This window comes from Eretmochelys imbricata, chromosome 15 (assembly GCF_965152235.1).
Source record: "Eretmochelys imbricata isolate rEreImb1 chromosome 15, rEreImb1.hap1, whole genome shotgun sequence".
NCBI lineage: Eukaryota > Metazoa > Chordata > Testudines > Cheloniidae > Eretmochelys > Eretmochelys imbricata.
Genome location: NC_135586.1, coordinates 5,831,731 through 5,848,388, shown reverse-complemented (window position 1 = coordinate 5,848,388; position 16,658 = coordinate 5,831,731). Strand labels below are relative to the sequence as shown.

General features: G+C 51.3%; 1 protein-coding gene across 1 annotated transcript; it reads left to right on the top strand.

The window, feature by feature from the left end:
* The first annotated feature begins 10,188 nt into the window (after nt 1-10,188).
* Nucleotides 10,189-15,237, top strand: SLC7A4 (solute carrier family 7 member 4). Its single transcript, XM_077834900.1, has 4 exons — nt 10,189-11,170; nt 11,868-12,544; nt 14,312-14,420; nt 15,044-15,237. The coding sequence occupies exons 1-4, from the start codon at nt 10,189-10,191 to the stop codon at nt 15,235-15,237; spliced, it is 1,962 nt and encodes a 653-aa protein (XP_077691026.1).
* Nucleotides 15,238-16,658: the final 1,421 nt, after the last annotated feature.

Sequence of the window (16,658 nt, the reverse complement as noted above, 5' to 3'; positions counted from 1 at the left end):
AAGATGCGAGCATCATCTACCTTTCCCGGCCATCCCACGTTGATGTCGGTGAAACGTCCCTTGTGATCCACCAGCGCTTGCAGCACTATTGAAAAGTACCCATTGCGGTTTATGTACTCGCCGGCTTGGTGCTCTGGTCCCAAGATAGGGATATGGCTTCTGTCTATGGCCCCACCATAGTTAGGGAATCCCATTGCAGCAAACCCATCCACTATGACCTGCACATTTCCCAGGGTCACTACCCTTGATATCAGCAGATCTTTGATTGTGTTGGCTACTTGTGTCACAGCAGCCCTTACAGTAGATTTGCCCACTCCAAATTGATTCCCTACTGACCAGTAGCTGTCTGGCATTGCAAGCTTCCGCAGGACTATTGCAACTCGCTTGTGAACTGTGAGGGCTGCTCTCATCTTGGTATTCTTGTGCCTCAGGGCAGGGGAAAGCAAGTCACAAAGTTCTATGAAAGTGCCCTTATGCATGCGAAAGTTTCGGAGCCCCTGGGAATCATCCCAGACCCACAACACTATGCAGTCCCACCAGTCTGTGCTTGTTTCCCAGGCCCAGAATCGGCATTCCACGCCATGAACCTGCCCCATTAGCACCATGATGCCCTCATTGCCAGGGCCCGTGCTTTGAGAGAAGTCTGTGTCCATGTCCTCATCACTCTTGTCACCACGCTGACGTCGCCTACTTGCCCGTTTTCACTTTGCCAGGTTCTGGTGCTGCATATACTGTTGGATAATGCGCGTGGTGTTTAATGTGCTCCTAATTGCCAAAGTGATCTGAGCGGGCTCCATGCTTGCAGTGATATGGCGTCTGCATGGAAAAAAGGCGCAGAACGAATGTCTGCCATTGCTCTGATGGAGGGAGGGGTGACTGACGACAGAGTTGGCTTACAGGGAATTAAAATCAACAAAGGGGGTGGGTTTACATCAAAGAGAAACAAAAACAACTATTACACAGAATGGCCCCCTCAAGGATTGAACTCAAAACCCTGAGCTTAGTAGGCCAATGCTCAACTGACTAAACCACCCCTTCCTCTTGTATTTCAGGTAGGACTGAATCGCCATTTAAGTTTTCAAGGTGCCCTTGACAGACCTCACCAAAACAATTGTCGGTCATTGATTTTGCGGAGGAGGGAGCAAATGAATACAAAACAAATCTGGTCTATTTCTTGTTTTGATTCACTCCATCTATCTTTTTTACATCTTTGGCTGGCAGCAGACAGTGCAGTAGGACTGCTAGCTGTCCATATCGCCTGCCTGCTCACCATAAGACGGTACAATAGGACTGCCAGCAGGACTAAAGAGAGTGACCTGGTCAAGTCACTCCTAATGTAGTCCCTGCACTCACGTCTGCCCAGGCGCTCCTGCCCGACCTTACCAAGGCGGCCAGGAGCACCTCGGACATGACGACAATGGTTATCAGGCCTATTGCACCGTCTGCTACCACAAGGCAATGGGTTGCTGCTGTGTAGCAATGCAGTACCGCGTCTGCCAGCAGCCAGGAGACATAGGGTGATGGTTACCTGAGCGGGCTCCATGCTTGCCGTGGTATGGTGTCTGCTCAGGTAACTCAGGAAAAAAGGCATGAAACGATTGTCTGCCATTGCTTTCACAGAGGGAGGGAGGGCCTGATGACATGTACCCAGAACCACCCGCGACAATGTTTTTTGCCCCATCAGGCATTGGGATCTCAACCCAGAATTCCAATGGGTGGCGGAGACTGCGGGAACTGTGGGATAGCTACCCACAGTGCAACACTCCAGAAGTCAACGCTAGCCTTGGTACTGTGGAACGCACTCCGCCGAGTTAATGCACTTAATGCACTTAGAGCATTTTGTGTGGGCACACACACAATCGACTATATAAAAACGATTTCTAAAAAAACGATTTCTATAAATTCGACCTAATTTCATAGTGCAGAGAATTTCTCAGCCAGTGGGTCACAACAAAGGGGATCACAAAAAGCAAGTGGGAGGTGCTGAAAACTTTACTGCTGTCTGAAGCAAATAAAATCTCCCTCCCTCCCCCTTTAAGGTGGAGTACTCTGTTAACCTCTCCAACCCCGCCCCCCAGAATCGGCTCTATAGGCTGATCGCTGTTGGCATTGATCCATTTTTAATCTTACTTTTCTATTAAATGTAAAGGGGAGGGGAGTTGTGACAGCTGGGGTGAGGGGTCATCTGCCTGAAACACTGGCCTAAGCCAGAGGATCGGGGGTAGTGAATGTGCAGCGGTAGGAACCAGGAGGGTCTCCTGGTTCAGGTAATAGAGCTGTGCCCAGTGGAACCACTTCAAGTCTTGTCTCTGTCCCAGATTTCCTTTAACTAGCCCTAGTCTGTCTGTCCTTCGGCTGTAAGCCGCTTGGTGCAGGGCCAAGGACTGTCCTTCGTGGTTGGAAAGTGCCTCGTTCATCACAAGCATTGCGGCCAATGCCTGATTCCCAGCCAGGGTTGCCCAAAGGGTCAGTAATGAAGCGCAGCTGGAGGTCTGACTGGACACAGATCAGCGGCCGCCTTTGTCTCTGTGTCCCAGCTCCCCATCTGTGACCCGGGGGTACTCGCCCTCCTGGGGAGCTGGAAAAAGGAGCCTGCGTGGGAGGCTCCGATACCACGGTGACGGGCGCGCAGAAAAGGTCGCGAGGGAAGAGACGCCGCCCTGGTCGGTGCGGTCCCCGGGGCCGCCGCAGAAGCAGCCCTGGACTGAGCGCAAGCCGAGCCTGCGGAGCGATGCCCGGGCCCAGCCTGATCCGGGCCCGGCGGCGGGGCGGGGCGAGCGCGGCGCGAAGGTAAATAAGGCGGGGACCAGCTGGTTCCTCCGCGGCGAGGCGGCGAGTGACGGCAGCGCCCCCCGCCCGGGGGTGGGCACGGCTGTCCTGGCCACCGCCCGCCCGCCCCCCCCTACGCCGAGCAGCGGCGCTTTGCTCGCTCCTGCAGCGCCGGGCAGAGGGGAGCGGAGGGCGATCCTTGCGGCCCGCACACCGGGCGCGGCGGCCACGCACGGCCAGAGCCGCACGATCCTCTCTGCGGCCCAGCGCCGGGGCAGGTGAGCGCGGTCCGACCCCCTGGCACCGCGGCACCTGTGCTGCCCAGGGCCGGGCCCATCCCCGTGGGGTCGCGGCGGGCGGGAGGGGGAAGGTGCCCCCCGCCAGCCCCACTGCTTGGGGCTGGGCGCACAGGACCGATCCCCGCCCTTGCACCCCATCCCCCTTGGCACCGTGCGCTAGCGCAGACCTGCTGGAGGCGGAGGCTCTGACGTCTGTCCCTTTGCTCCCCCGGCTCAGTCGTGCCATCCTGGGTCTGGGAGAACTGCTTCCACCCTAGCCGGACAGGTGGCAGCAGGTGCTGATCTCCCAGCTTCCTCCCTGCATCCCCCAGATGGCCAGGCTGGGAGGGGAAGGGGGAGCCAGTCCTCTTGGGGGCAGGGACTGCCTGTGCTCCCACAGTACCTGTATCTGAGCACAAAAATCTCTGCCCAGCTTGCCTGTCTGCCTGGGCCCCAGCTGGGAGCAGGAGGGGCTGGCTTGTTTGCTGTCTGGGCTTTGCCCTGGTGCTGGGAGGAGGATGCGTCCTTTCCCCTGAAAATTGGAGTTCCCAGAGGATTTGGAGTTAGTAGTCAAGCTCCATTGGTGGTCCCTTGGGATAGAGGGAGCTGGCCACCCCTGAAAGATGCAGGAAAGGGGAGAAAAAACCCATTCCCCCTCCCCCAGAGGGCACTGCAGCCAGTGAGGGCAGAGTAACTGGGGCCTCAGGCCTGGGGTGGGGGTTGATTGAGGCAGATGAAAGCAAACTGGAGGATGGTGTTACTGGTGGGCTGGAGAAAGCAGGGCAGTGAGTAATGGCGGGTGGGGAGAAGCTGAGGCCAGAGGAACAGGAGGCTGGAATTAAGGGACCAATAGCTGGAGCCAGTGGGTATATGAGGGGTGGGGCCTGGGTGAGCTATCGCCCCGGTTGAACAAGTGGCTTTAGGGTAAAAGCAGTTGGGAAGTTCGGAGCAGCTTGGATCAATGGGTGGAGAGGAGCCAGGGTCAGTAAGCTACCAGGTTCAGGGCTTCTGGGAGGAGCTGGGGTAGCTCTGAGAGCAGGGGGAGGGGATAGTTAGGCTGGGGGAGCAGGGAGGGTTGTTGGGAGTAGTGGGTGGAGCTTAGGGTTGTGTGGGAACTGAGACCCCTGTGGGGCAGAGAGCTTGGGACGGGTGGTTTGGTCCTGGGAGGTTAGGGAGGCTTCAGGGAGCTGGGAGCTTGACAGTCAAGTGGGACAGCCTGGCCCCGAATAGAGGGAGAGGCTGGTCTCGGAAGCATGGGAAGAAGGTGTTACATGATTCCCCAAGTGGGTGGTCTGCAGCGCCGTTACTGGGGCTGTCTGGTTCGAAATGCAGGCACCACTTCTGACTGACCTGAAAGAACTGGCTCTGTTAGCCAAAGCTCTAGCAGGCTCATCAACCTCTGGATGTGGGCCAGCCACACTACTAGAGAGGGACAGAGCCACCTGGAATAGGTGTGGGTTGCACACCAGAGGAGGGAACGCTGCAGGAGCTGGGACAGTGAGGGTCTGTTTATACTGCAATCACAGGGTATGACTGCAGTATAGACATACCTTGAGTCGGGGCCTGCTCTCACCACCTCAGCAGTATGGTGGAGAAAGGGGCAGCCCTGTCCCCAAGGCCCGGCCAGTGATGATCATCTCATAGGGAGCATGGCACAGGGCCCCTCACTGCCTGACTGTACTTGTTTAGGGTTATACAGTTATACAGTGAGTACAAGGAGCCCACGCACTCCTGACACTCTGGAAATGTGTGATAAAAGTGGACTAGTCCAGTAGCCACCATTGACCAGTAATTCACATCAGTAGCCCAGCAGCTGGGAATGACCTGAGATCTTTGTGACCTGCAGTTTCAAGCAGCTCGGGAACAATGGTCTTTGCAGCATGCCCAGTAGGTCGATAGACTAGGGCTCTTTGCTGTGCTAGCCAATGCCCTGATTCTGGGCCATGTGCTAAGCCCTTTACATAGTGTGTTTAGCATAAAAGGGGGTGGAGCCCAAGCACAGGGATTCCCCTAGTGAAGGGGGGAGGACAGCTGATGTTAAAGGGGGGCTGCTCATTGCCCCAAGGTTAGGGGCATGCTGGGAGAGGAGTGTTGGTGGAGGAGGGAAGAGAAGGAGGGAATTGCCAGAACACTGCGCTCTGGCTGTCCTGGTTTGCTGAATGGCTCCATAGGCAGGAACCATAAGTAGGGCAGCCCCTGGAATGCTCTGGTTTACACACGAAGGCACAAAAGCAGCACCTGGTCACCTTTGTTCTCCTCCCCTCCCTGCCAATTCCAAGCCCCATCTGAGGCGGCAGCCACACTTTAAGAGCTTACTGTGCTCACGTTGGTGGGGGGACCCAGTAATTTCCATCCAAGAATACTGAAAGAGCCGGCACATGAAATTTAAATCCAGTAGCAAGGATGTTAATAAAACTATCAAACTGAGGGTGGTACCATGTGACTGGCAAATCACTAATGTAATACTTAAGAAAGGGGGGCAGGGGAGTGATCTGGGCAATGATAGACCTGTCAGGGTCTGTCTACACAGCAAAGAAAAACCTGCAGCTGGCCCATGCCAGCCGACTCGGGCTTGCGGAGCTTGGGCTGCTTCATTGAACTGTAGACTTCCAGGCTCGGGCTGGAGCCTGAGCTCTGGTCCCACCTTTCAGGGTCCCAGAACTCTGGCTTCAGCTTGAGCCTGGAATGCAATGGAACCACCCCGCAGCCTGAGCCCCATGAGCCTGAGTTGGCAGGCACGGACCAGCCGCAGGTGTCTAGTTGCTGTGGAGAAATACCCTTAGTCTGACCTCAATAGTATATAAGGGTTTAAATATATGGAAGTAAATGGAAAAAGGGACACAATCAAGGGGGATTAGCTCAGTGGTTTGAGCATTGGCCTGCTAAACCCAGGACTGTGAGTTCAATCCTTGAGGGGGCCATTTAGGGATCTGGGGCAAAAATTGGGGATTGGTCCTGCTTTGAGCAGGGGGTTGGACTAGATGACCTCCTGAGGTCCCTTCCTACCCTGAGATTCTATGAATGCAACATGGGTTTACCAAAGGAAGACAATGCCAAGCTAACCCAATGTCTTTCTTTGATCATTGATATTTTAGGTGAGGGAAATGCCATAGATCTAATATCAGTAAAGCATTTGATACGTTACTGTGTTATTAGTGAAGCAGGAGAAGATGGGAGTTTGTACAAGAATTGTAAGGTGGTAACTAGCTAAAGGAGAAAAGACAACAGGTTGTGCTGAAAAGTGAATGATGGGCTGGCGGAAGGCTACTCAAGGATCAGTCTTGGGGCCAATCTTGAATATTTTTATTAAGGACCTTGGCACAAGAAGTAGGATGAGAGCTAATGAAATTTGCTGATGACACAAAGTTGAGGGGCACCATCAGTACAGAGGGGGGTCAGACTAGTACACAAGAAGAACCGAATGACCTAGAGGACTGGGGTAAGAGAAATGGGGTGAAATTTAATAGTACAAAGTTCCAGCTCATGCAGCTAGGGACTAATAACAAGAATTTCTGCTACAAGCTGGAGGCTCATCAGTTGGACGTGACCAAGAAGGAAAGAGACCTGTGTATGTGGGTTAATTGTAGGATGACTGTGAGCCACCAATGTGACGTGGCTGTGAAAAAGCAAATGTGATCCTCGGGTGGATCAGGCAAGGCATTTCCTGTAAAGATATTGAAGTATTAATGCCATTGTACAAGACACTGGTAAGACCTCCTCTGGAATACTGTGTACGCTTCTGGTTACCCATGTTAAAACCAAAAACCCCCACACCAGCTGGAACAGATGCAGAGAAGGGATACTAGGTTAATCAGGGGAATGGAGAGCCTGTCTTAGTAGAGGAAATTAAGAGCTTGGCTTTTTTAGCCTTGCAAAAAGAAGGCTGAGAGGGATCTGTGCACTTTATAATTACATCGGGGAGGAAGGGGAGTGGAAGTGGGTAAATTTTATGGCGGGTGAAGAGCTATTTAAACTAAAGCACAATGTTGGCAGAAGAACAAATGGGGATAAACTGTCTATGAACAAATTTAGGCCTGAGATTAGAAGAAGCTTTCCAGCCATCAGAAGATTGAGGAAAAACAGCTTCCCGATAGGAGCTATGTGGGCAAAAAACATAACTAGTTTTAAGATAGAGCTTGACAAATTTATGAGTGAGATTGTATGATGGGGTTACTTGTGGTATTGGGGGCAGGACTCAGCAGCCATGGTAGTCTCTTCCAGTTCATGTCTTATGTTCCTAAAATCCTGTGCTTCAGGACTTCAGCTGGTCACTTGTAGAGGCCAGAAAGGAATGGCCCCCAATGTATTCTGGTATTTGGGGTGAGACGGATCCTTCCTCTGAAGCATCAGAGATGGCCACGGCTGGAGTTGGGACCTAGATGGGATGGGTCAGTGCTCTCAGGTGGTTCTGCAAATTCTCTCTCAGGACTTGGCTATTGAGTCTTGCTCACATGCTCAGGGTCTAATTGATCACCATATTTGGGATTGGGGAGGAATTTCCCCCAGGTCAGACTAGCTCTCTCTCTCTGTGGTCTTGGTGCCACTTGATGGGACAGAAACCACACCCAGGAGGTGTGTGGGTTACACACGTAAGAGTGCATAGCATAGCTCCTCCCCTAGTACCATGCTAGCCAGAAAATACCTTGGGGGATTTTCATCTTTCTCAGCAGCATCGGGTGTGGGTCAGTTGCTAGAGTGATCTCAGCATGTCTCACTAAATTGATTCCCTGCCATTGCCTCGGGCACTAGTTCACCCTGGGTCCCTCCTCTTCTCTGCCTGTGGCACAGAATAGTCTAGTCTCCTGGGGTCTGAAATATGTTGGTCTAATTCTGGTTGTCGGGTTTGTTGTGGGGGTGCCTGGAGGGGTTGGTGGCCTGTGCTATACAGAAGGTCAGACATGATGATCTGGAGGTCCATTCTAATCTTAAACCTGTGACTCTGTCTACCTGGAATGTTGATACATTTTCTGCTTAAACACAGGGGGGCCTAATTCATCCCTTATCTGTTCTCCCTGCACCCAGCCACCATCTGTAGATTGTCTTCTCCTTTCCTGAATTGTGCTTTGCCCAGGAAGATCTCTGAGATATCCTTGTGTAATGCCAACAGACCCCTGTCATAGGTGAGTGGGATCAAATTGGGGTCTCTGGAGCTTAGTGCACAAGCCTCTACTGCGTGAGCTAAAAGCCATGTGGCTGTTAGTTAAGGCTGTAGAGCAGACTCATTAATCTCTCTCTCTAAGTGGTCTTGGTGCCACTTGATGGGACAGAAATCACACCCAGGAGGTGTGTGGGTTACACACGGAAGAGTGCATAGCATAGCTCCTCCCCTAGTACCATGCTAGCCAGAGGCCCTCAGCATCTGTTCGGGAGCCGATCCTGCTCGTTGCTGTAAACCACCAATTCCAAGGCAGGTTGTTTTACTCAGCTGCAGTTTAAAAAATGGAGGAACAAACATACACTAAACATTCAGCACGAGAGAAACAGATTTTTTTACAACGTAGTTTTATACATTTTTTTTTTTAAAAAGCCACAATAACATTTCTGTTTGTTCATTTTGGACCATACTTGGATCACCAGCAGAGCTGGAACCTTTAGATGCACAGCACAGACCTCTGAGCATTAGCAGACTGTTCGCTTGTGGGGGACCATCCACTAAAGGGGGATGAGGCAGCCACTTTGCCAGTGGGTTTCATAGCTGTTGGCTAACAGCAGAGGAATGTGGAGATGCAGGAATACTGGGTTCAGTTACAGGTTCTGGAGGGGAGTGTCCTCTTATGATTGAGGACCCTTCTGCCCCATCCCTCTCTGCTCCTACTCCAGCCTCTGCCCCTCTTTTCCCCCCTCTGCTCCTCCACCCTTTTTATTTGAGCCAGACTGCTGCCTTGTCCTGAGCCTGTCCCCACAGCAGCCCCCAGCAGCTGGGAGGAGGAATTAGAGGGAAAGTCCTGCGGAGCCCCCACTGTCCTGGGGTGGAGCGTGCTCTGTGGGGACAGAATACCATCAGTCTGGTCAGCATGTACACGCACCGGGATGGAATGGTGCATGCACTGTGCAGTTGGATTCAGATAATAATGCTGCCAGTCTCTACTGAGCGATGTGTGAACAAAAATCTTAAAGGCTTAAAATGTGACCAAACTTGGGCAGGTTTTCAATGAGACAGCAAAAGGCACATCCCGGACTATAGGGTAACCTCCCTGCCAAATGTCAGGCCCTGCTTCAGAGCCTGGAGGGGCTAGAGTTTCGCAGTGAAATGGTTGTAGGGGGTTTTGTGCACATAGGCAAAACAATGTATTTTTTCCTCTTAACCTTGTTCTCAGAAACAGCTGAACAGGTTCTAATAACATCTAAAAAGAGTCAGGCTGAGGTAGACACCCTGCATTGGGAATTTCAGCCCAAACCCTTAATGTTTGGCAAAGTTATATGCAACTGAAAACACGTCTTATCACTGAAAGTGTCCGTCAGCCTTCCCTAGAGGTGACGCTACCAGCTCTGCCTAAAATACCCATTTCAAAGAAGTCATTGGCTCCCATGTAAATGGTTTGTGGATACACATATGGAATCAATTCTGTGGTCTGTTAACAAAGGACAGGTGCACTCCTGGGTGAGCAGGAATCCTCCTGGAAAGGGACTTTTCGATGGAACACCAATACATACTTAATAAAAAATTGCTTCTTCCCTACTTCTCTTGGATTCCCTGGCTGCACTGTACAGCCATAACACACAGCTCCCCATAACCAGTGTGGTTCCTGGAGGAACAGCCAAGGCAGGCCTGACGCTGGGATTGTAAGGGCTCGGCTGGAAACCGAAACCTTTCTGAGCCCTTGCCACTTGCCTGCCCCCTGCTGGTAATCGTTGGGAGTTTGGCGAGAAGTATCCTTGGTCATGTGATGCTGGGTGTTACACAGTTGAGAGCCTGGCTAGTGCTTGCTGGACCTGAGTTAGTTAAAGTGTGGCTGTGGGGAGTGGGGAGGGAGAGGGGCTGGCTCGTGTTTGGGTCACGTGTGTGCAGGGGGAAAGGGGCTGGTTCATGCTTTCTTTAATTCTCGCTAGGTCTTTGACGTGGAGACTTCTGTGCAACACGCTGCTCTGACCCTCCCCATCCTTCCACTGTCCCTGCTGCGGGCAGGGCTGTCTGTCTGAGATGGCGGGCCGGCTGCCTCGCTCTGCGGACCTAACCCGCTTCTGCCAGAAACTCAACCGGGTGAAAACTCTGGAGGATGACATGATGGAGACAACCTTCAACAGATGCCTCTCCACCATTGACCTGATACTGCTGGGCATAGGGGGCATGGTTGGCTCTGGCCTGTATGTCCTTACGGGCACAGTAGCCAAGGAGATCTCTGGCCCTGCTGTCATCGTCTCTTTCATCATTGCTGGCTTTGCCTCTCTGCTGGCTGCTCTCTGTTATGCCGAGTTCGGTGCCCGGGTGCCTAAGACAGGCTCCGCATACATGTTCACCTACGTCTCCATGGGTGAGATCTGGGCCTTCCTGATTGGCTGGAATGTGCTCCTGGAGTACATGATCGGGGGCGCTGCAGTGGCAAGGGCATGGAGTGGCTACCTGGATTCCATATTTAGTCATAAAATAAAAAATTTCACCGAGACCCACATTGGCACATGGCAGGTGCCGTTCCTGGCACATTACCCAGATTTCCTGGCAGCAGGCATCCTGCTGATAGCCACAGTATTCATCTCCTTTGGGGCCAAAGTGTCCTCCTGGCTTAACCATGTGTTCTCTGCCATCAGCTTGGGTGTGATCCTCTTCATCCTCATTATGGGATTCATTCTTGCAGAGCCCAAGAACTGGAGTGCCCAGGAAGGCGGCTTTGCTCCGTATGGACTGTCGGGCATCATGGCAGGCACGGCCACCTGCTTCTATGCCTTTGTAGGCTTTGATGTCATAGCAGCCTCCAGTGAAGAAGCCAGAAATCCTCAGAAGGCTGTTCCCAGAGCAATAGCCATCTCCCTGGGCCTGGCCACAGGGGCCTATATACTGGTGTCTGTGGTGCTGACACTAATAGTGCCCTGGCACACTCTGGATCCTGACGCTTCCCTGGCAGATGCGTTTTACAGAAGGGGTTACTCGTGGGCAGGGTTTATAGTCGCTGTTGGTTCCATTTGTGGTAAGTATGGACAGGCTGAAACCTCATGTCCAGACTCCCAGTGCCCCAATCCCTGGGCTAGTAGCTAGGCCTGTGTCCTCTGGCAGGGTACGTGAAAGAAATAACATCTCCAGTTATGCACTGCATGTTTCCAGGGCCTGAGTCATAGCCTCAAGGCTACTGGTTTGTGCTCAGAGCCCTGTATTCCATTTACAGGTTTGCCACTGACTCTGTGTGACCTCAGACAAGTCACTTAACTGCACTGTGCAATGCTGTGTAATAGTAAATGCTGTGTGCTAACTCCACCTCCTTGGAGGTTGCCTCCCCTCAGAGTTGCTCCCATTGTCTGGGGTTGCCTGTTGATCTGTCCTGGGACGGAGGGAATGAAGCAGCGTCCTGGATAGAGTTCCTACTCCCGGGCAATCTTTCCTGATGGCAAAGTATTCTCTGGGGCTCCAGGGTCCTGGATCTAAAACCGCTGAGGAGCAATGGTCTCCACTGGAGTGAGCAGATGAGCCTGATCATGACCTCCTCATGGGAGAGATCCCTGCACTCCTTGGCAGGTGCACATGAGCTCAGGAACTGCACTGCTGCCGTGTCCCTAAGCCAACTCTGGTCCCCAGGGTGGCGTGGGCAGGTTTGGGTGTGTGGCTCTGACTCTGACTCTGACCCCGTGGCCTCTCTCTTTCTTTATCCTTCCCCCCCACCCCACCCCCAGCGATGAACACGGTTCTGCTGAGCAACCTCTTCTCCCTCCCCAGAATTGTTTATGCCATGGCGGAGGACGGGCTCTTTTTCCAGGTGTTCTCCAGAGTGCACCCCCGCACGCAGGTGCCTGTGATCGGGATTGTGGTGTTTGGGGTGCTCATGGCTCTGATGGCCCTCATCTTCGACCTGGAGGCCCTGGTGCAGTTCCTGTCCATTGGCACTCTGCTGGCTTACACCTTCGTGGCAGCCAGCATTGTTGTGCTGCGCTTTCAGCAGGAGAAATCGGCAGCTCCCCCTCAGCTTGCCAGGAGCCAGCCCAGTCCTGGGCCCAACGAAGGGGCTGGCCCCAGCGAGCTAAAGGAATATGAATCCTTTTCAGACAAGCTGCAGCTGGTGGGCACGTACAAAGCCAAAGTGCACCGGCAGCCAGGGAAGCTGAAGGCAGCTTTCGAGCCCTACCTGGAGTTCCTCACTGACTTCCATCCTGGGGAGGTGGTCACCATTGCCGTGGTTACCTTGATGGTGTCTGCCGTATGCCTGTCCTCCATCTTGGTATTTGGCAACACCCATCTTCATCTACCCACCTGGAGCTACTCCCTGCTGCTGCTGCTCTTCAGCCTGGGATTTCTGCTCAGCGTGCTTCTCATTTGGGTCCATGAGCAACAGCAGAGCACCCAGACCTTTCAGGTAGCCATCTGCCCATTTCATTCTCATTGCTTGCTGTGGCCTGGGGGAGGTTGGAGTGGCCCATGCACAATAATGTCTGCAGTAAAGAGGAAGGCTGGGCTTGTGGCTAAAGTGCAGGCTTTTCTTTTATTGGACCAACTTCTGTTGGTGAGAGAGACAAGTTTTTGAGTTACACAGAGCTCTTCTACATCTGACACCTTCATCTTCATCTCTGAATGTCCAAAATTAAGCATAATTAATATTAATTAGTTACAGTTAACTCAAGTGATTAACTCAAAACAAATTAACTCAATTTAAAAAATTAATCACAATTAATCACAGTTTTAATTACTCCGGTAAACAGTAATAGAATGCCAATTTAAATTTTTTGATGCTGATCTACATTTTTCAAATATATAGATTTCAATTATAACACAGCACATGAAGTGTACAGTGCTCAATTTATATTTTTATTAAATACTTGCATTGTAAAAAAAGATAAACAAAAGATAGTACTTTTATGAGGTGAATTGAAAAATACTGTAGTATAATCTCTTTATCTTGAAAGTACAACTTACAAACATTGTTTTATTTTTTAGTGCAGTTATTTTAAAAAATTCTATGTAAAACTTTAGTGTCTACAAGTCTACTCAGTCCTCCTACTTGTTCAGCCAATCGCTCAGAGAAATGAGATACAAGAGATAATGCTGCATGATTCTTATTTACAATGTCACCTGAAAGTAAGAACAGGCATTCATGTGGCACTGTTGTAGCCAGGGTTGGAAGGTATTTATTCATATGCCCCTTAGTGCAATCTACAAGTTGAAGCAAGATCGTTTGTTTATCTCTTTCCAGTGCAAATATTTGTAATAAAAAATAACATAGTGAGCACTGTACACTTTGTATTCTGTGTAATTGAAATCAATATATTTGAAAATGTAGAAAAACGTCCAAAATGTTTATAATAAACTGAAATTGGTATTCTATTAACAGTGCAATTAAAACTGCAATTGCAATTAGTATTTTTAATAGTTTGACAGCCCTAATATTAACTATTTGCATCAATCCTTTCTCAGTTATTTCCTAACAACTCCTATGCAGCAGTGTGGTCTAACTACCTACCTAGTGCCTGGTAACCTAAAGACCAAACACACCCTGAACTCCCTTCTTCAGAAATCTTGCCCTGTCCCTTTCATGGTCTCCTGCTTACCTTCTGTGAATAAGAGCGCAAAACTATGACCTAAAGTTATATTCCTCTAGGCCTATACTATCATAACTAAAACCCAGCCTTTACTGTAACTACTTCTATTAGGCCTCCTACAACAAATCCTTAATCTAGCAAACCTGGTAACCCAATTACTTATAAAGAAAAGGAGTACTAGTGGCACCTTAAAGACTAACCAATTTATTTGTGCATAAGCTTTCGTGAGCTACAGCTGTAGCTTATGCTCAGATAAATTGGTTCGTCTCTAAGGTGCCACAAGTCCTCCTTTTCTTTTTGCAAATACAGACTAACACGGCTGCTACTCTGAAACCAATTACTTATGTTCACCTGCTTGCCCCCCATGTCTGTTTCAACCTAATAAGCAAAACATCAAGGTCAATCATATACCCCTATATCATTATACTCATTGCAAGCAAGGGAAAGGTCATAGGTCAACAACATTTGAAGAATTTTTCTCAGCAGTTGTCTACACTTCAGTGTCCTTTGAATGTGTGAGCTCAGCCTTAGTTGTGACTGTCGTAGGTGTGGTCTCTCCTGGTCACTGGTTGCTCTTTTCCTTGCAGATACCACTTGTGCCACTCACTCCTGCACTGAGCATTCTCCTAAACATCTATCTCATGCTGAAGCTGAGCTACATGACATGGCTTCGATTCTCCATCTGGTTGATCCTAGGTGAGTTCAGGACGTGCCTAATCAGTGATGTTAACTCTCCTGAGAAGCAGGCCCATTCTAAGCTGAGGAGCTGGTTGACATCCATGGTGATGCTAGGCTAGGGAGTTGTAGGCCAAGTGTTTGATAAAATGCATCTTGCTGTCAGTGGGAAAATGAATTAAAATTGTCTTGGGTTAAAAAAACTAAAAATCAGTGAAATGGCCCTGGCTGGTCTGGGGAAGTAAGAAGGGAAATCAGGCCAGTGGCCTGTTGGGGCTTTGGTTTTTAACTCACCAGCGGGGTGTGTGGATACTACACTGGTCAGGGCCATTATAAAGAGAAGGGAAGTGATACTGTCACATGGTCTGAAACTGGTGGAAGGACCATAGACAATGGGCCATGGCAAATGCCAGTTGGTTGAGTAGGTGGGCAGGGGCTGGTGGGGCCCTGCAGCATTGGCATTGGGCCTGCTTTCATTCTCCCTTTCTTTCCTAGTCAGTCTCCATCGCACACATCGGGGGTCTCTCCCTCCCGCCTTGGCTGAGCCAGACACTGCTTAGTTATGCTCCTCTCCTCCAAGATCTTTTGCCTTGCTGCTAAAGCAAACTCTCTCTCTCTCTCTCTCTCTCTCTCTGCTGCAACAGGCCTCCTGGTGTACTTTGGTTACGGCATCTGGCACAGCAAAGAGAACCTGCGTGAGCTCACGTCCTGCAACGTGAGTGCCCGCTACGTGGTGTTCCCTAGCAGCAGCCTGGAGGAGACGGTGCAGGCGGTTCAGCCCAACCCCCAGCCCTCGACGGGGCTGTCGGACATGGTGACTGAGGAAGCCAAGCAATGATGCGTCTACGGCATAGCAGCCTCCCTGAGTGAAAAAGGACACCCCCCCACCCCCACTTTCCTCTGCAGAAAGAGCTGCCAGGGCTGGGTCTTCCCTTAGCAAACTCTGGTGTTTGGAGACAGGATGGTGATATGCACACTTCCCCATCGGCACTCACAGCAAAATCACCAGGGAGGTGATGGCTGCCTCCTCTCCCATACCCTGGCACATGGGGATCTGGCTTTTCTCTACCTACTTCTAGCTCTTAGTAATGTGTAAGCCGCGTCTTCCCCAACGGCTCTCCCCAAATCCCCTCCCAAACCCAGCACAACCCTCATAGCAACAGAGGGGTCACATTTCCTTTCTACAGTTCCACCATTCTGTGCCCTGCCTGTCCTGAAATGTTGCGGGGCAGCAGTGCCAATGTGGCCATTCCCACCAGAGCCCACCGTGGTCCATGGTGTATGATGAAGGGTCTCTGGTAAACAGGCAAGAGTTGACACACAGGTGCGTGTAGGCCTGGGAGTCAGGACTTTATCCTGGCTCTCACAGGGACTCCTGGCCTCGGCTGAGTCCCTTCTCCCTGCACCTCATCAGTAAAATGCGAGTGATGCTTATACTGAGCAGCTGGTGGGCTTAATTAGATGATGTGTGTAAAGCACTTGGAATGTGCAAAGCTCTAGAAGTGCAAAGTATTAGGGCATTTCTGCACTAGCTTTCCTGGGCTTCTTGGCACAGATCATTGGGTGCTGATCAGGCACCTGCTGGCATTCCCTGCCCTGGTCCAGGTCCAGTGCAAGTACCTAGTTTGGTGGGGTCACACCCAGGGCACATTCATGTGGTTCCATTATTCTAAAAGGCACAGAAATGAGCATGGGGCAGCCCAGGCCTTCGTACTGAGTGGGGTTGGCAAAGGTGAGGCCAGGGCAAGGCGCTCTGGTTGTAAATCCATGGCCTCACAGGGGCAAGTGCAGAGGGAGCAGAGATTCCCCATACCCTTTGTTAGCTGTTCCCAGGCGAATGGTTTCTAGACAATCAATCACTTTACTAGTGCAGTGGAATAGTGCATTACCCTCGCTGTGCCCTTGCTCACTCATCCCAAGCAGCTGGGCTGCCTGCACATCAGCCTGACTCTCATGTCCCCCCAGCCGCCCACACACGGGTTAGTTTGCAGCGCTCAGCCCTGTACGACACACAGGCCAGCTAGTCCCTGCCCGGCAGCTACCGCACTCTGAAAGTGAGAGGAAGGACCTAGGCATGCTCTGTGTTTCTGAGAACGGCCTGGGACTTGTGTCCTGACTCAGTGCTGAAGTAGCTTGCAGTGGCCTAGGGCCCCATCTGTGAGACAGCTGCTTCTCAACCCCATCCCACCGCTAACACCAGGCCCTGTAAGGGGCTGCTTTGGGCTCCAGCTCCTGTGCCCCCTTGCAGTTTCCTTGGGG